We start from the raw sequence: 19388 nt of genomic DNA, 5'->3' as shown, positions 1-19388 counted from the left end.
GCTGCTATGGCGCCTCCTGTTTACTTTTCCTGAGTATTCTTCGAAGCCAATAACTTGCTCATTTCCAGCATTTTGTTACTTTTGTATTTAATCTATCAGCCATTACTCTATTAAGGACATAGGCTTTTTCTGCTTCAGATGACACAAATGTACAATCGGTAGTTTTCCCAGAAACTGATCTAGATACTGATGGGACGTTGCAGAACACGTACCTATGACCAGGAAGTGGCAGATCTGAGCTCTGTAAAACTTGCAGGTTACTACAGTCAGGAACAAACACAGAACATGAAATGCTATGAGCCCAATTAGCCATGGTTCAGACCACTGCACCTGTAAACACACAAAATGTGCATTGTAATAAGTCATTGTTTTTAGTCAGGCAGAGATGGCTAACACCTCGATTAGCTAGTTAGTCAAGCCATTTTGGCAAAAGAAAATTAAAACGTACCGACATTAGAAACGTCCATATCGACGTTATTCTTAAATTACTGAATCCGTCGATGGGTATGGAGCTAATATTCTCTGGTTTTTGTTCTGTCATCTTTAAAAACGACAAAGCTAACCGTATAGCTTAGCTAAAGGTAAAAGAAAACGGAAATGCGAATGAAGCGGATGAGGTCACAGCCAGACAGCCAATCGGCTTCCTTCAAAGTGTAAACGTGAATACGTCTTCAAAAGTGTCTTTTTTTTGTCTTAATTATGTTTCACAAAAGTTCTTAAAATGTTTAAACAGTGAAAATCAGAAAAATATATTGTTACACAGCTGCAAAATGATTAAATAGGTAGAATAATAAAAGACAAAAGTTAAGCAAAATATTTTTAAATCAGTTTTAATATACAATGTATAGTGCAGCTAAGCACCACGTACGACCAAGAGACAGGTTTGTCTTTTACTACACAAAATCTGACAGTCTTAAAATCTATATTAACAAAAGATACATTTTCAACATGTAACATAAAAACACATTTAGTTTAGAGTGCACAATAAAAAATATTTTCTTTCCTTCCATCAGCTGATAGTAATGGCTCTGGAGCTGGGCTCCCTTTTTCTAAAGCAAACCACAGTTGTCACTACAGAGCACAATAAAAGTTTCTGACATCATTCATAGAACCTCATCCTTCAGACATGATCGCTGATGTAATACCTCTCAGACTTTGAATTTATAACTCCTACCACTTATCTCGCCACTGTTTCACTGTCCTTGTGCATGTCATTAAAGGTAGATATGCTTCTAATCACTTTCATGCATGTCCTGCTCCTCTTTGCCACAACTGGCTTCAGAGCTCCTCAACTATAAAAATACAGGACTTCTTCTTCTTCTTCTTCTCTGCACTTCTTCATCAACTTTGCTAAACTTCACATCTTCTACGAGATTTCCCAGCATGTGAACATATTGCACCCTCTAGACCAGTGTTTCTCAACCCTGGTCCTCAGCGCCCCCCTGTCCTGCATGCTTTAGGTATTTCCCTTCTGCCACACACCTGAATTGTATCTCTGGGTGATTAACAGGCTTCTGCAGTACTTGATGGTCATGCAATCATTTGAATCAGCTGTTCTGGAATAGAGGCACATCTAAAACATGCAGAGCAGGGGGGCGGTGAGGACCAGGGTTGAGAAACACTGCTCTAGACTTACTACCTAAAACAATTGTGTATTAATGCAATTCTAGGGCACAAATTGCATAAAAAAATTGCTAAAATGTGCTATTGCTCATTTCCATATACGGTATCTTTGGTCAGGTGTATGAAGTTATATAAGACTGTTGGAAAGAAAATGTGCATTCTCACTTCCTACCTGTTCCAGTACAACATACTGTTAATTTTTTGTTCAACTTTTCCAGTTTCTAAATATCTATATCCACAAAAATACATTACCTGCTACTGCTATCCTGCAGCAGGAGACTTGATTAAACATATGGAAACAACAAAATTGTGGGGGTGGGGGGAAAAGGCACAAAAAAACATATATATTTTTTTAAAATACAAGAATATAAAAAACATAGAGAGTTTGGTCAAGGTCCCAAGGTTACAACTAACTCCAAAGGCGGCATCCTTGCAGCGTAGCTCATGTCCTGTCTCTGCTGGGGTGAAAATCTGGAACAAAAGTTGCTGCCGCTGCGATGGGAGTGGAATAGGCGAGGGCGAAGTTGTACAGACCGAGCATCAGACACTTCCAGGTGGTGCGAAGTGCCTTCCCAACATTCTGGATATAGAAGAAAAATCGTCAAAAAGTTGTTTTTCAACACAAGGGTGTCACCATTAATTTAGCCCTACCAGACAAATAGGTTAAAATAATAAAAGGACAAGACTTAGTTTTCAAGGAGATATATATATATTCTTTTGTGGCACAATAACAGCAGCAGGAAGAGAAGCTCGTTTTCGTCCTGACTGCAACATCACGACAAAACGTCCTAAGAACTCCATTGTCTCGCACATCCTGGACAGGAAAGGGCTGACCGGCTGCAGCAGAAACAGGATGAACTGAGTATAACTATCCTACTGGAGCTGAACAGGGAACTATAAATTTTAAGCAGACAAGCTTCAGTTTGGATATGTAGCTATCAAATTTATGTAGATTTGATAGCTACATAAATACACCGTAGCTATCAAATCTCCGTCAATGAGGCCTGATCTGGATCTCACAATGAGAAGTATATTTTTTGCCAAAGATTAAGTCAGTTTCTTAACTTTAATCTTGTATATTACCTGTGCTTAGCAAGTACAACTCTTATTTTTCAGAATGAGGTCACTTTGGCAATTATAACTCATGCAAGGTTCTTCAGAGTTATTGTAGCATCTGATTGCTGTGGCTATATAGGATTTTTTATTTATTCATTTATTTGATTATTTTTATTCATTGCAATTGCTTAATGTGTTTTTGTCCTTTGAGATTTAAAGATATAAAATACATTATAAATAAAATATATCGATATTTATATTTTATTTTATTTTTACTTATTTGACTTTATGTCCACAGGGTTATGAGGGCAAAATTTGTAAATAGGTTTATTAAACTACAAAGACATCTGACCATTTTTAATATATCATCTGACGTGAAAGAATCATAATCGAAATACATCAGACGAAATTTAGCAGTTGTGTATGGAAATACTTAAAACTCAAAAGTGTGCTGCACACTCCTTTTTGTCGCTATATCTAAACAGTAACAGTCAGTTTTAGTTGAGCTAAAATACACAATACATACCTTTTTTACTTTCTTGTAGTTTTCTTTCTTCCTCTTTTTCTTCTCTTCTTTAGCCTCGTCATCTATCAGTGGTTCATAGCGCTCTGGCAGAAAGGCAAAGTTTAGGTCTTTTTTGGCTTTCTCGTTTGGACTGCTGTCATCAGAGGGTGGTTGATCCACAGAGTCAACATGCCGTTGATATTTTGCTGCACAACTATTCCTCCTTTCACCTGACACTCCTGCTGAATTCCTGTCAAACAGTCGGGATGGAAAGGATTTGGGCTTCATGTTGTCTCCTGGTTGCAAATTTGGGAGATGTAAGGAGAAGCACCAGTTTCCTCTGAGAGGTCAGCTATGTTGTCAACTAGTGTTACGTGCATCAGGCTGAAATGCATTCCAGTGGTGTTGGGGGTTGGGGAGTGGGGTGGCACACAGCCCTTAAAGGTGCAAATCCATTCTCCTCATCACAAGGCTGACCTCGAAAGAGCGTCAAGTGCAACGTTTTAATCAAAGTGACCGTTATTCTGAAGCATACAGCGTAGCAACCAGACTTAAGGCTAAGTGGAGTTAATATTGATATACGTAATTAGGCTAGTGCATTTTTCCTAAACCTGCCTAAAAATAAATTCAAAACCAATAAATTATTTTTTACAGCTTTCAAACCATTAACAGCAGAAGAAAAATGTATGCGAGTCCTTTAAGTAAACTAATAAATGTTTATATTAATAATCCAAAAACAATATACTAGTTTGTCCTTATTTAAGGTAAAACGCCTCACAAGTCTAAAGTATTTTAAAATCTCTGGTTTTCTTCCATTATTGTTGTTTAGCTCTCTTAATTTTCCCACCTACGCTGACCAGTTTCCCCTTCATTCTGAAGAAATGGACTGCATGACACAATCATGACATTTCACCACAGGTAACAAGTGTGTACAGACGAATGTGTCGTTTGTTTTTAAACACGGCATTTTTCGCTTGGGGCCAAAAAGTTAAGTTCTGGTCTCTGGCTTTTGACAAACGGCATCATAAAAAGTTATCCTGTAAAGAAATTTTTCTACCTGAGTTTTGCATCTCTGTATTTCTTCCAGTCAGAAGTATTCCAAAGGGAGGGGGCAAAAACACCAATACACATTTGCAGAACAGTTTATAAACTTTATTGTTTTGTGTCTTCAAAAATATTTAACCTGAGATAAATTATGCATCCACTGAATAGAAATGAGCCTGAAGAAAATGCTACAAATAAGAGATTTTACAAATCTGAAATGTGACCAACCTTTTTAACAACTGATGGCAAAATGATACAAAACTAGCAGCAATTTTTACTTTATGCTATAACGTAAAAGTTTATCATTCACTTTTAACAGCAGCCGTAAGAGAAGCGTACTTGTGCAGAAAGTACAAGGACCTGTTGAAAGTCACGTTGAAAAACCTAAAAACTACAAAACTTCTCTCTGCTGCAAAATCTGTACAATTTTTAAAGTGAAAAGGTGAAAAAATTCAATTAATTTAGACGTGTAGGCACCACCAAAATCGTCTTTAAATAATTACAAGTAAAATACAAAATAGTAATTAACATTAAAAGCTTAAAAGTTAACTTTTCAAACAGTTTGCATTTCAGACCTTATTTCTTACGTAGCCAACATAAGAAAACTGTGCAACATTGTATACATCTTAAATCAAATTTGCCATTTTTTTTTTTATCAAACAATCCTTTATACAATAGCTTTTACATGAAACAAATGAGATCTTAAGGGGCAAAACTGAAAAACTGTATACTATTACAGAAAAAACAAACAAACTTTACTTTAGAAATATAAACAGGCAATTTATATATAAAAATATATATATATATATATTTTTATTTTTTTTTTTTGTGGTGTCAGTATTTCACCACTAGATGCCACTGGGCTCCAGAAACTGAAGCTGTAACTTGTTCTGGTTCAAGCAGTTGCATTGATCATAACCTCGACTTTAAAGCTGCAAGCAGCATTATGTGGCCATATTTATGAAAATAGACTCTTTAGCGGCTATGTCTCATTTATAAGTAATGCAGCTATTTTTTGTTTTGTTTATTATTATCATTTTACGAATTGAACATGTTACATTACATTACCAAATTCAACATTGCAATGGAGAGTATTACTGGTCTTCACTGCGAAAGTTGTTCTGCCCTCGGTCAGGGTCCTTTAGGCGGAGGATACGGATGGTTTTGCTCACGGGAAGAGAACTGAGCAGGAAAGAAAGCAACAAAAATATTGACAAGATTTTAAGCTGCTTAGTACTTTTAAAAGAATCAGACAAAGTTCTTAAAGTAGTGTCATTTCAGTTAAGCGGTTCTGCCATACACCATTTAAGACACGAGAAAGTAAGACAAGTCGAAAGGTGTGGGTGGAATTGATTTGCGTTGCATAAACAGAAATGGTTCCGATGGTTACCTCATGTTCTGGGGCGTGAGGAAAATGAACTGTCTGTAGCGCTGACTGGCAGCTACTTTCAGCATCATGTCCATCGATATCCTCCTGTTCACCATGTCCTAAAAGAGCAAAAGAGGAACAGAGTCAAGTTCATTTTTTTTTCCATCCTAGATCAAGTTATGCTGCAAATTCTGGTAAGTTAGAGATAAATTGGCTAATAATTTATTTTAATAATCATAATGATGACTTTTTATTATATTAAAAGAAACATTTTGCATTATGCACGGCCAATCATCTCACCCCCCTGCCCCCCCAAAAAAGGTCAGATTTGTCTCACTTCCATGTGGTACTAAATCAAACACACTCAATAGTTTTCAAAGCGTCTGCAGACTGAGAAGTCACGTTGCAATTTATCCGACTTTAATGTCATCGACGTGAGACATGCACTATAATTCTGCACCAGAAAAAGCCAGACAGTAAATGGATGAAATGTAAGGAGGGATGAACCACACATGTGATGTCTGTTTGATCAGATGTATAATTACTAAATGATACAAAGTAAACTTTGTTAGCCAGCTATGTTCTGAACTTGTAGACATATCGGGCGTCTTTTATGTTGGGCCTAACGCATGAAAAAGTAGATATAGTTCATGTTGCCCTCCCCTTGTCATCATGACACATAAATGACATACAAACACACAACAAATGTCAATAAAACCGTATGACATTACCATGTAAACATCAAACTCGTCAAGGCAGCGAAAAGGCGACTCTGTGATTGCCCAGAGAGAGAGGACAAAACAAACGGTGGAGAAGGAGCGCTCGCCTCCAGACAGAGATCGCATGTCATTCAAATCCGCTTTGTTTCCTTGGCCAGGCTGCACCTAAGAAAAAAATAAAAATCGACTATGTCAGGTTCGTACAGAAAATTCCTTGCCTGAGGTCATTTTATTTATTGAATTTCCCTTTGGGATCAAGAAAGTGTTTTAGAATTAGTGACTTAATTTGTAAAAAGCAGTGGCCAAAACTGTCAAAAACGTATTGTGTTAACTGTAGTTAGACTTCACAACTGAAACAAACAAAAGAAAATGCTAAAAATATATATGCTTATAATTAAATGTAGGTATATCAACCAGGATATTGGATTAGCACCTACAATTTTCTAGTCTTTCTGCTATGAAAGTTTAAAGTACTTACAAGTAATAAAAGATCAAAATAATTGTGTCTGCATTTGATCCTTTTGTCACTTTTTTCAGAATCAGAATGCATTTATTGTCATTGTACAGAAGCACAACAAAATGTCCTTTCAGTACGGCCAATCCAAAGAAAAGACTAACAAACAGCAAGAGCCTGTTTGTTTGGTTAGTAGCGCTTTAGGTCAGCTCCACAGATGTCATGGGAAGGGAATGGGACCAGAGCAACTTGTTCCGTTAATTTTCCATCTGCCTTATCAATGGCGACTCCCACAGAGTCAAATTTGTGGTCGCTCCTGCTGAACCGAGCTTAAATCAGAATCTGAAACTCATCACTTCATTGAACGCAGAGTGAAATACATCAGAGTTTGTTGTGGATTATGTCCATTTGTTGTGGATTATGCTAATGATCAGATAATAAAAACCGTCACTAACTTTCACCGCTCCTCAGCAGAACCACAGGTTAATCACCTCAATGCAACATCAAGGTAGTAATTCATGCATTCAGTAAGATTATGGCTTCTAATTTACTAGAAGTAAAGACTTGAAATATTTCAACCTGTAATAAATTTATGCAACATATTAGTTTCATTCTGATATTTTGTGCATTTTTAGATATTCTCATGTTTTGAGCTATACTTATAAAGATCAGAGGCAATCTCATTCTACTTCTGTGTGAGGAAAATTTCTGAGAAAAAAAAAGGGGGTTTTAAAAATGTTTTAAGACAAAAGCAAAGTTAGAACATAGTTGACACCAGTGGTTCCCTAATATCTCTGATGCTGATCCTTGAAAAAACAGTGAAAAAGATTCATGAGCCTAACAAGCAGCGCCAATCTCTTGGTGCATCTCTTTCTGAATACCAACTTGAGGCTGAAGCGAACAAACGAAAGCTGCTTACCGAGATGGTCAAGGTCTCATTCTTGTGGTCAAACGTCATGCTTCCACTATAGCCTCTCTGTGCCAGCATACTATTAAAGTAGTATTTACAACGTGCTGAGAGGAACCTAATGTGGAAAAATGAACAATCGTAAATAATTAAAAAAAAAAAAAGCTTCCAGAGGAAAAATAAGAGTATCTAAAACAAAAGCTAATTAATATTTTTCTTGTGGAAGTACAAAGAAAATGCTCTTAGTGCAGTGTAGTGCATCACTGCTTAATGAACAAAGGCGTCCTCGTGACTTACTTTCTGAGATCAGCGTAAACCTGGAGCCTGTAGTTCATGACGGTATCCAGACTTCTGATGAAGCTGTTCAGGCTCCTCATTTGCTGAGACATATTCTTGTAGCTCTCTAAAGCCTCATGATATTGCCTTGACAAAAGAGTGTAAAAACAAAATTAGGAGGACTAGTATTTTGGTGTGTTGTCAGAACTGCATTCTGTCAAGTAAAAGTGGAAATTGTACACTGCAATGGTTCCCAAATTGTAAAACATGAAGCTATTACCTCACAATCTCCTCGCGGTCCCCTTGCTGTTCCTGCTGAGTTGAGATCTTGACTTTGAGACGATTAATTTCACTGTCAATGCTTTTGGCAGTTCGACGGACTTCAAGGCGTTCTGGACAAATCTCAGAGGCCTTAGCGACGGAGGCCTAAGTTGAGAAAAAGGCAGCTGTTACAAAAAAAAAAAAAAACAGAAAAAAAAGCTGTGGCGTGTGGAGTGTCGCCAAGACAACCAGTTTGCAAAGCATGAAAACAAAGGAGAAACAGAAACGAGAGGTTAATATGAGCAACAAGAAATGCTCATCTGAGGAAAACAACGTAAGCTGTAGCTAAGGGGTCAAGTCATCAGACTAATCATGTATTTAATTTGTCTTTATACGTGATCTAAAGACTATATACAGCATATAGTCTTTATGTGTGCAACTGGTTTACAATGACGGTAACAGAACGTTTCATACATGCAGCAGCGGTATTGGATATCGGGCTTGGAGTAGTTCAGGGATGTCTGTGTTGTTGTTTTTTTTTAAAACAATAATACTTAAGATTTTCAGTTAAAAAAAAAAAAGGGGAAAAAAAAGTAGTACAACATTTAAAACATTGCTTAGCTTTTATCCCTGTGTCTAAACTAACTGTAGTTGAAACCATTTAATTTTATTTTTTGCTTTAAACCATCTGGACACCCAGTTGTCTCGCAGCCACTTGTTAACAATCGATAACCATACACTGACAATCTCGCGTACCGCAAGGTTTGCCTCCTTGTTTTTAAGTTGAGCTTCGAGAGTGTGAATGTTGCGGAGATGGGCACTGCGCTTGTCATCGTAGTGTTTCTTGTGATGTTTGCACTTCATCACCTCCTGGTCAGTTTTACTCAGCTCGTCCTGCAGTAGAACAAGAAGCAGCGTAAATAAAGTGAGAGACAACATGAATGAATTGGCTGACCGCGCCAGGTCACAAAGTCATACAGCTGATATTTAAATGATGATATTTTCATATGCAAAACAACGACTCAGAATATGCATTTTCTGAGACATCGCATGAACAATAGGGTCTCTGTTCCAACAGCTAACTTAGGCCGGTGGAGAGAGTAAAAGCAAAGAAAAAAAAAAAACCTGTGGAGTATATCTGAAAATAAAGTTTTCACACGTTACTTTATCTTGAAACAAGCTCAAAGTTTACCGTTGTGAATAATAAAGAAACATGTAGTAAAGATACATTACATATGTAAATTTAAAACTAAAATATTTGGAATTACCCACCGCAAAAACCACATTAAAAGGATATGCAGGTAATTTTTGAAGACCCCTTAAGTCATTTTTGTCTGCCTCCACCCAGAATCATTACCTTGACTGAATCAGCCTCCTCCGTGATGGTGCTTATGTTCTCTTTGTGCTGCTTGTATTCCTGGTCTGCCTTGTCATAATCTGCCTTCAGGTTGGCCATTTTGGTTTTAGCTTCCTCGTACTCGGCACGCTTGGATGAAATCTTTGCAACAATCTCCTGAAGCTCTTCCTCCTGAGACAGTCAAAATATAACAGTTTAACACTACGAGCCTGCAACACAGCTGAAGGTTTTTACGTATGTGTGAAGGCAGGAACGTGATCTGTTCCTACCAGTGGCCTGAGGTCCTCTGACTGAGGCTCTTCTACGTTCTTTAGGTCTGTCAACTCAAGCTGGAGCTTTGTGGCCTTATCCTAAAATAAATAAGCAAAGTGAGGCATTAAATTAGATACAGCTTGAAGTAGAAATATATTTTTAAAATTTAATACTGGAATTTATTCATAACAATTGTGGCTATTTTAATTACTCTATATTAAAAGCCATTCATATTGTTCTGCAAATAATTAGAAGAATACAATAATGAAAAAAATATTTGGAAAATTATTTACTTTGGTAGTCTTTTGCTCCATGAGCACTTTTCTTAGAAGTCCCTCATTGTGTTTGATGTCTTCATCCAACTTTCTCATTTGTTGCTGGAAACGAGCTTCCTGACCTGCCTGGTTTTCCAGTTCTCTCTCTAAATGCCTGATGGGAAAAACAGAAAACAGGAAAGGGAAAGAAAAAGAAAGAGGGTATAAGAATGGTAAAGCACAGTCTTTTAGATAAAAAAGGTATAGATAAAACTCTGAATAACTGGAGTCAATTTGTTACTGCTTTGATTTTTTTATTTTCACATTTAGGTAAATATGTAGTGTTTATGTTGTACGAAAAAAAAAAAGAAGCATGCTTAGAGAGCATATAAGAAACTCACATGATTTCTTCCTCAACATCCCCTGAGAGGTAGTTTGGTCTTGTCTGATCAGAAGAGTAATTACGGTTAGTGAAGATCTGGTCACCATCCTTAGAGAAGGCTTGGATGCAGTTAGCTGGAGGATTCTTGCCCTGCATTATTCTTCGAGCCTCTGTGCGATTCTGACAACACACACAAAACGAATGCAAATAAGAAAAAAACAACACTTACCGTTTTGTTGACACGTTTCAGTTTTAAGGGAAAAATACCAAAACCTTCTTACAGATAATCTTTTATATAAAAGGACACACAGCTGATGTTTGGTTCAGTTGGACTTATCCAAGTCTAACTAAAGCTGTCTGAACACGCAGTGAAGACAGTAGGACATTCACTCTGGACGAAAGACTTCTCACCTTAATAAGAAGAATGCTCTCAATGTTTTTTTGATCAATGAGGCAGTTGGCCACAATGGGGTCTTCAATGTCCAGAGCTTGAAGCACAGAGGGATACTGGGGATGATTCACAGCCCTAAAAAAAATAAACCGATGTTAGGTCAATAAAATCGTCAACTTTTCTTTTTTAACAAGTCCTGTCTGGAATTGTGGCAGAATTGTGCCAGTGTGAAGTCCAACAGATTTACTTTCACAAGTGGAGGATTACAGTTTTTTGCTATAATGCTCCACTTTATAGTATATATAATACTAAAAAATATATATTATACATTCCTTTGGGCTTATTTCAAATGAACTGGACATAGAGACGGAACAAAGAAAGGGAAAAATAGATAGGAAGGTGGAGGAAAAGTTTAACCGGGATCACAGATAAGAGTAGAGGAGAGAAAGAAAAGGTACATAAGATAACACCTTAGAAGTCTGCTTCTACACCTGCAGGAAAAGTCAAAACCAAGAAACTAACGTAACAAACCACACGTATAACAATAACTACATCACTGAAGAGTACACGTCAATAATTAACACGAGACATATCTTGTATTAATTACAAGACATCTTTTTTATAAGATCAGTTATAAGCCTTAATCATTAACAGAAACAAAAAAATGTGTCTGTAAATAATTTATGCAATAATGAGTTTCTTTTTTTGATTTGAATTACATAAAAACCTTTTCATGATTCTGTAATTTATTTGGCTGGACCTGTATGTTTGGCTATTTCACAGCTGATAGACAAGCAACCTCATGTTCCCAAACAGTTAAAATACATCTAAACAAATAGCTTTTTTGCCATAGAGCATCACAATTAATGTGGCTTGAAAGCACCATATTTATAAAGAGGAAGAATAAACGAATGAGTCTGGAATGAAATGTATTCACCTTCTTCTTGTATCATGGACATGGTGGAGGAATTGACTGGTGATGATGGTTGGCCTTTGACCAGATCTGTACACTTTAGCCATGAGGCTCTTTAGAACCTTTTCATCATCATAGTTGTCACATGTGAAGGCCATAAGCAGGTATTTAAGACATACTTCCACAGCCAATGCCAGCTCTGGATCCTTCAGACCTATAAGGTAACCTGCAGAGTGGAATAAATAAGTAAGTAAGGGTAAAGCAGGCTTTCTCTAGCCATTATGCTTGTTTTCTGACTTTAACAATCAAGACAAGCCACTGAAAACGAGAAACCAAATTCTACCCAGAGGTCCTCGAGGTTTGTGTCTGAAGTGGCCTTTGCTGTTAGCTTCCTCAATAGCACTAAGCAATGCAGGCATATGTTCTCCAAAACGCCGAAGTCGATTTGAGCGACTGCTCTTCATGGTCTGTAGTTTTCTTTTGTTTGCTTCGATGGATTTCTTGAGCCCATTATACTCCATTCTGGAAAGGTAAAGAACAATTGATTTGACATGATAAAGTTTTAGACTGTGAAACAAACATATCCAACAGAATTTATTTCACCCCAAAAGAAGTAAATGTGTTGAAAATTGGAGTTCGTTTATCTATTAGCATGCAGATGGGTGAATCTTGTTGATTGTATTTACATATATCAGCCTGACCTGAAACATTGACATGAAAATGTCAATTTTTAGTTCTACTGAAACCTTTACTATATAATATCCAGAAAGAATAGCATAAATAATGTCTTTTTCCGTTTACATACTTCATCTTGCCTTGTTCTTCTTTGGCACGGTTGCTGGCATGTTGAAACAGGTCAATCTGTTGACCTAGAGTGGAAATGTGAAGATCGAGGTTTTCCTGCTCGGCTTGAATCCGCGCCATGCGTTCTGCCCTCGCCTGGCTCTCTGCTCCAGTTGCTTGGCTGATGCTACAGAAATTAAAAGGTGATCAGAAAGGAGAACAAAAATAAACCCACCAGTCATATGGTTTATAAAGAAGACTGTAAGCAACGCTCACACCTCAGAGTCAGATCCTTTATACGTGAAGTCAGCTGGGCTTTGTCTTTTTCCAGGTCCCTGAGGTTAGTTCTACACCTATGGACAGTGAGCTGAAGAGAGGAAAAAACAGGATGACTTCCCTGCATCAAAATAAAAAAATTAAATAAACATGTAATTCCTAATTACTTCCTAATGAGCTGGATTGGCCAAATAAACAGTGTTTTGTAAAAATGCTGAAACAGCTCTTTCTTCTGAACCGCTGTAACACAAACAGCTACAGGAGATCCTTCCTGCCCACACGATCAGAATCTACAACAAATCTTTGAAGAAACTTGGGTAATAAGAGTCAGTCTTGAATTTTGTTTTGTAGCAAAAGGCAACTGTGGGAAGAAAATGCACAAACATATAGTAGAGAAACAGTTTATCATGAGTTGCTGCTGATAGATTTACTTTCTTTGCTTCTGTAACAGATTTGTACCATCTGGAGCTGAGCACCAGTGAAAACAGAAAACACAAAAGTGTGTGTAAAACAATGCTCAGTCAGACTCTGACCTCGCAGGACTTGAGAAGGCTGTTGCGTTTCTGGGCTTCAGCCTTAAGCTCAGCACATTTAGGCTGCAGCTCCTGGACTTGCTGAGTGATTCCCTCCAGCTGTTCCTGAATTTGTTTATACTTTTTCTCAGACTGCTCAACCTTATTCTGTAAAAACATACACGTTACAAAAGACAAGAAGGTTGGAGTCAATAACTATTACATTTAAAGACTAAATTATTGATTTAAGTAAAATGAGCAAAAGGTCCAACAGGTCATCATTAAGATCCAAAATAAAGCGGGAAAGAAAGGTTCAGGAGATTTATTTATTTTTTTTTTACCGTTGACTGACATTTAAATACTGTTTTTAAAAAAAACAAAAGACATATCCTACCTTCCATTCATCAACCTTTTCATCATATTTCTCTGTGGAACGTTTGTCTGCCTGTAACTTCTCCTTTACTGGTTCCAGCTCTCTTTCCATTTCAGTCACCTGAAAGATTCAAGTCACTGGGTTTACTAAATACAAATCCTACATAGAGTGGGATTCATGCTACTTACACAAAAAATTATATATATATATATATATATATATATATATATATATATATAAAAAAGAAAGAAGAAAAACACTGACCAAGGACCAAGCCATTTGTTTCTGCAATTCTTCCAGTTTGGTGTGCATTTCCCCAAGTGAAGCTAAGCTCTTGTACCGGTCCTCTTTTTCAAGGTATTTACGCTTCAAGTCTTTCAAACACTGAAAACAAAACAAATGATATCAGTAATAATAATAATAATTCTAATAACAATACTGTTATAAGACTGTACAAAGTGTTTAATGTTTTGTTACACTTTAATTTAAAGAGGTAAAAATTATATTAATTTTTTTCATGAATTTCTGAAGATCCTTGACAATGAAATGAATTAGTTCATGGCCCAGTAAGTCCATTAATATGACTTAAGATCATAATAAATAACTGTGGACAATATTTATCTCACTTAGTCAAAAAAAAAATTAAGTTAAAACTAAACTTAAGATACAAAAAATTCTTACCAAAACCTAAAAAAATACAGTAAAATAATTTGACATATTACTAATAAAAAGTTCTAATAAATAAAAACTTGTAGGTGAAACCGAGCCGTACTTCTCCATGCTGCTCGACTTTCTCCTCTGTGACTTGCTTGGTGGCTTTGATATAAATAAAGTCCTCCCTCATCTGCTCTAGTTGTGTAGCCTTCATGAAAAACTGTAAGGAAAAAAAAAAACAGATGTACATTTGATTTTACTTGCAGAAAAAGAAAACAGCTAGATCCAAATGACAACAAAATTGAGGCCAAGATTTACAACTAACGCTGTGTCAAGACAGACTACTAACTAAGATAGAATATTAACTACTCTAAACAGACCTTATACTTGTCTCCTTCTCCTTTAGAGTGCAGGAAGTATTTGCTCATTTCCTGTGTGAGAACTGACACAGGATTGTTAACCTAGAAAAGAAAAGCAAAAAAAAAAAAAAAAGATCACAGATTTTGCTGTAACACAGGACTATCAGTTACACAACCTCACCTGGGTGGAAAAATACACCTGTTGGTGCCAACATTCTGACGTATTTAGATGTCCAACTTACCTGAATGTTGAAATTGTCCAAGATGGAAATGAGCTCTTCTTTTTTGGTAGAGATGACCTGACCTATCAGAGGATAAAAAGAACGGCTTTCAATGATTAGATTTTCCCTGCAAATCCAAAAACAGAGGAATCTAAAAACCCCTCAAGTGTTTACCTCCGTTACTCTTCAGTTTATAGGTTCTCAGCCCTTCCCGTGTTATTCGTAGGTCTATGGTGATGGCCGGGCCATACACGTCGAGCTTGTAAGCATCTCTCCCTTTGTTACGCAGGGTTATTGACACATCAGCAGAACTGATCAAAAAGAATAAAGCATTTGAAAATTTCTTGAGTAATTTTTAGAATTCAAAATTGCTTTTAAGTTTAATATTTCATACTGGCTTATGTGGTTTGTAAAGCAAGTAAACAAAAATCTGACTTTGAAAACCCGATAAAAGATAAAGAACCTCTAATTAGACAGGACTTTAGAAAAGACAATAAAATTCCAACTCAGAATAATAGCAAAATATTAAATTACGTTTTTTTTTTAGATAATACCTTTATCTAGGTCATACTGAAGAGTTTTTATAACAATTCAATCTTTAATGTAAAACTGGCAGAAACAATTTATGCAATTATTTTTAAACAAAATCAGTTATAGCAGTCATTAGTATCTCTAACAAGCAAACAAATAAAAGAAACAAAAATACCTGAGGCATATTTTTAATTATTTTAACACTCCTAGTGGATCTGGTATGAAACAAAGTGGAATAATATGTGGTTACAAAGGCCCTGGTAACCTGCTGGAGTGCCTGGCATCATTGACTCTAAATTATCAGAGTCCATTAGCATTTGGTGGCTTCAGGAGACTGAGCAAGAGGGAATGGTCAAAGGTAAAGATAAAGGTAATTTTATTTATATAGCACATTTTCAGCAACAAGGCAATACAAAGTGCTTTACAAGAATTAAAAGGAAATACAATCAAAACAACAAACCAAAGGAAAGAGCAAAAAAAGAAAAAGAATCTAATGTTGATCTGAAGTATGTAAACTAGGTGCTCCTATCAGGGTTGCTAAGTCTCGTCTGGTCTAATTCCATTTCTGGGTTGGGAGAACAGGAGTCTGAAAAATAGTCTAACAATGTTGATCCAAAAGTGTCCTCTGGGCTTCTGGTCGCTGCATCTAAATATTGAGTACTCTATTTTTTCTGATAAAATCGACTAAAGAGTGACTAATGTAATCTAATTCATTTTCTGGGTTAAAAGTGAGTCTGTATGATCTAAATAGTGTGTTCTCCACAATTTCTGATATTACTAATAGACCAATTAGTAATATCAGTAAAATAGACTGGGTTAAATAAGGAGTACTCTACAGTTTATAACAAGTAGACTAAATAAAATAAAATAAAAAAGAGGAAAGGACACATTAGGGCAGATGGCAACACTCAGACAAAACAAAGGGGAAAACAAAGACATGAGTGAAGGTGGTGACATCACAGGGCCTACAAACCACGTTGCTCAGTCTCCTGGCAGAGGTCCGATAAAGGTGTTGTTATCAAGGAACGTCCTTGGGAGCGCTCAGCTCCACAGCTGTATGGATAACAGGAGGGGGTGAGGTGGGAAGAAGCATTATGTTTCCATATCTTCAAGGAGATTGGAAATATGCAGCCCTTCATTGATCCATCCAAGGCAACATGGGGAAAGCCAATTCAGAAACAGAATGTCTTCGGTCGGGAAGATTATACATTTCAATCTTTCCTAAAGTCTCTCCGATACATCTCAGTTCCCAATCATCCAAATTAGTTTGGTCGTTCCACTGAGCCGAAACTAGCAACTTCTCCAAGATCGATTCCATTGGGTTAGTGAGTTTTAGAGTCCTCGTCTCTGTCCACGCCAACAGTCTGAGTGTTCGCTAGTTCGCCAAAGTCTGTCACAAATTTGTCGATAAGCCAGGTATCCGCAAGCTCCAAACAGCAGAATAAATCCAGGTGTATCCCGCCAGGCGTGTCCCTGCAGGACAAGAGGGCTCTCCTGTGCCCAGTCTTCTCATCGAGAAAATTTGATGAATTGCATTGAGAGACCGGTTGACCAGATCCATAATTTGTAGATTCGGAGGATGTGCAAAGAAAGACAGGACAAAAACAGAGCAAGCAGGGCAGGCAATGGCAGGGAGGGAGCAGAGGTCTATATGCTCCTATTTGTCATAGGTGAAGAATAAGATTTGGCGCTTTGGCAAAAGTGGATGGTACAAAGTATTAACAGCAGTGGTACCAGTATTTAATTTGCTGAAAGTGACATTTTCTTTCCCCACTGAGAAATGGTATTGAAAAATAAAAGAATAGATTATTCTGTGGATCAAAGAGCATGCTAGGCTTTTACACGGTGTCATCAAATGCATAAAAACTATACATTTGGTAAATCTTTACCTTTCTCCTTCTTTCACAAAACCCTTCAAGGAGGATCCTCTATTTGTAGCCTGTGCATTCCCTCCTAACGCAACTATGAGAGCTGTCAGAATGGCACTTTTCCCACCTGTTACAAACAGTTTGCATACAGATCAGAAGTTAGAGAAAATCAAAGACAAACAACGGGTATTGTAAAAAGGTAGCTGATCTACATTGTCAAGTTTAAACCACGACAGGAATCCAATAAGGCTTAGAGACTGTCAAGTGTCATGTGTGATCGACTCACGCAGAAACATCTACTTGTACTCTTACTTAGTAATGAAATGCTGACAAGCAAATGCCCTTTGTTTAAAGTAACAAACTACACATTAAGATAATCTGTAAACCCGAAGTTATATTGTGTAAAAAATACTGTTTGAAATATTAATTTTAATTTATCCAGAACATTATCTCCAAAAGATTGATTCAATTAAAGACATTTCAAACATTATAGATGTTGACTTACTTCCATTATTACCAACAACAAAGTTGACATTGGAACCAAATGCAAATGGTCCAAGAAGTGAGTGACACATGAAGTTCTTCAGAGTGATGCTCTCCACTATCCCTGCATCACTCACCACATCACCAGAACACTGAAACTATACACAAAAAGTTAATGAGAGGGCTTATGGTCTTAATTCCTCAGCACTTTGAGAAATACTTCTTGAACCTTTCCACATTTTTTGACGTTAAGCCCCCAAGCTCCAATGAATTTTAGTAGCATTTTATGTGATAGACCAACATAGAAATAAAATGAAAGTAAAGGAAAATGAGTAATGGTTTTTCAAAATGTTGGCATGATCAACAGTTATTTTTAATCTCATAACATAAAGAAAGTCTAATGCAATCAAATTTCATAAGAAGATTTTGCCATATAGTAAATGGTATGCCAGTTCTCATACTCATGTGTCAGAAAAACCCAGTCAAAGCCCAGGGATAAAGTTAAATCACAATCTGCAGCATAATTAATGTAAACTAAATGTTTACATTAGCTCTACGTGCAATTTATCTGAGTTTAAGAGAATATGCTCAGAATAATGAGCAAAAACTGGAAGTGTAAAGCTGCTAGAAACATAGACCAAAAGATAGATTAGCAGCTATAATTTCTGCTATGATGTATTCTGGAGCCCTCTTATAGAAATGCATGCCGCACTTTTAAGATAATCCACTTCGACACACATATCATTTTTCCTCAACTTCTTCGTTAATGAGCTACTTCATGTTAGTCTAGTACATACAGTTCCCCCAAAATACACTGCAGAAAAACATAGAAGTAATATTACCTACCCGTTTACTCAGAGCGGAGTCTCCCTGCTCACTTTCAGCAATATCCTGATCCTCGTCGTCCTCATTTTCACCATTCTCGGGTCGGAGACGTTTGTTTGGGATTTCCCTAACAGCTGTGTTTCTTCGCTTCGACATGTTGGACACCCGACCTCACTTTTAAGGACAAAACGAAACCGAAAGAAAAAAATGACTAGCATTAAGTAAGAATTAGCTTTTTTTTAAGCGCGTCTCATCCCGCCACTGTACTCCCATTTAGTGAGACTCGTTCCGTCGGTTATTAGGAGTGAAATGTTAGCATTTCTTTTGCCACAGGTATACTTTATATATTATTGCAGCCAGTTAGCTTGTGTGGCTAATTAACCTTGCCCGCTAAACAAAAATAGACGAGGGTTATCTATTAAAGAAGCTGCTAGGCGCATTGTAATTGACTTTATGCTATTAAGAGTAACAAAGGAAAGACGTTAATTAACGTATGGGCTGACCTCTTACCTAGTTTGTGTGGCTCAGCAACAAAACACCGAACCGGTGTCTATCGAATTCGCGCTATTTCCAACAAAACATCGCGAGAACAGATGAGATCAAACAGTGCAAGAAATTCCCCTTTCTACCATCCAGATGAATTTGAAGGATATGATTACATCTTTTGGCTTTAAATGGCATTTCTAGATGAAAGTATGTGGAAGTAGTTAGATGTGAAATACCGCAAGGTTTTTAGCAGA

The 19388-nt window shown here is 36.9% G+C and overlaps 3 protein-coding genes across 4 annotated transcripts in view; all 3 read right to left on the bottom strand.

Annotated features, from left to right (window-relative positions):
- The window catches only part of tmem18 (transmembrane protein 18), a 6212-nt gene extending 5573 nt beyond the window's left edge, over window positions 1-639 (bottom strand). Inside the window, exons 1-2 of the mRNA XM_015036798.1 lie at window positions 449-639; window positions 213-330 (exon numbers count right to left, since the gene is read on the bottom strand). Of these exons, the coding sequence (XP_014892284.1) occupies window positions 213-330; window positions 449-541 (211 nt within the window). The 5' untranslated portion in view covers window positions 542-639. The remainder of the gene's footprint in view (window positions 1-212; window positions 331-448) is intronic.
- Window positions 640-1977: 1338 nt separating this feature from the next.
- Window positions 1978-3578, bottom strand: LOC106950147 (uncharacterized protein C1orf115). Its single transcript, XM_015036799.1, has 2 exons — window positions 3206-3578; window positions 1978-2203 (listed from the first exon to the last, which is right to left on the bottom strand). Exons 1-2 carry the CDS (start codon window positions 3470-3472, stop codon window positions 2066-2068), a joined length of 405 nt encoding a protein of 134 aa, XP_014892285.1. The 5' UTR covers window positions 3473-3578; the 3' UTR covers window positions 1978-2065.
- Window positions 3579-5217: 1639 nt separating this feature from the next.
- LOC106950145 (structural maintenance of chromosomes protein 6) lies at window positions 5218-19263 on the bottom strand. 2 transcript variants are annotated; one of them, XM_015036794.1, is made up of 27 exons: window positions 19159-19263; window positions 18670-18822; window positions 17846-17981; window positions 17362-17467; window positions 15116-15252; window positions 14963-15024; window positions 14742-14822; window positions 14480-14581; window positions 13972-14091; window positions 13729-13827; window positions 13356-13502; window positions 12825-12913; window positions 12569-12733; window positions 12107-12285; window positions 11788-11989; window positions 10871-10985; window positions 10479-10639; window positions 10117-10252; window positions 9841-9921; window positions 9572-9742; window positions 8971-9108; window positions 8234-8379; window positions 7975-8100; window positions 7690-7795; window positions 6329-6481; window positions 5619-5716; window positions 5218-5410 (listed from the first exon to the last, which is right to left on the bottom strand). In XM_015036794.1, the coding sequence occupies exons 2-27, from the start codon at window positions 18802-18804 to the stop codon at window positions 5323-5325; spliced, it is 3279 nt and encodes a 1092-aa protein (XP_014892280.1). In that variant the 5' UTR covers window positions 18805-18822; window positions 19159-19263; the 3' UTR covers window positions 5218-5322. The 2 variants fall into 2 exon arrangements, with proteins under 2 accessions (XP_014892280.1, XP_014892281.1); XM_015036795.1 differs by lacking the exon at window positions 19159-19263 and having other exon boundaries at window positions 18670-19152.
- Window positions 19264-19388: the final 125 nt, after the last annotated feature.

Source organism: Poecilia latipinna, unplaced genomic scaffold, assembly GCF_001443285.1.
Source record: "Poecilia latipinna isolate Pla-1442-1.1 unplaced genomic scaffold, P_latipinna-1.0 Scaffold381, whole genome shotgun sequence".
NCBI classification, from domain to species: Eukaryota; Metazoa; Chordata; class Actinopteri; order Cyprinodontiformes; family Poeciliidae; genus Poecilia; species Poecilia latipinna.
The sequence above is the reverse complement of the archived record's forward strand: the minus strand, read 5'-3'. Positions and strand labels throughout refer to the sequence as shown.

Excerpts from the sequence above, each read along its gene's own strand:
- LOC106950145 (XM_015036794.1), bottom strand. The coding sequence starts at position 18,804 with ATGTCGAAGCGAAGAAACACAGCTGTTAGGGAAATCCCAAACAAACGT. Across the intron at positions 14,092-14,479 it reads AAGTCGAGCAGCATGGAGAA|TGTTTGAAAGACTTGAAGCG; the intron begins GTACGGCTCGGT and ends TTTTGTTTTCAG. Across the intron at positions 8,380-8,970 it reads ACAAGGAGGCAAACCTTGCG|GCCTCCGTCGCTAAGGCCTC; the intron begins GTACGCGAGATT and ends TTCTCAACTTAG.
- LOC106950147 (XM_015036799.1), bottom strand. The coding sequence starts at position 3,472 with ATGAAGCCCAAATCCTTTCCATCCCGACTGTTTGACAGGAATTCAGCA. Across the intron at positions 2,204-3,205 it reads ACTACAAGAAAGTAAAAAAG|AATGTTGGGAAGGCACTTCG; the intron begins GTATGTATTGTG and ends TTCTATATCCAG.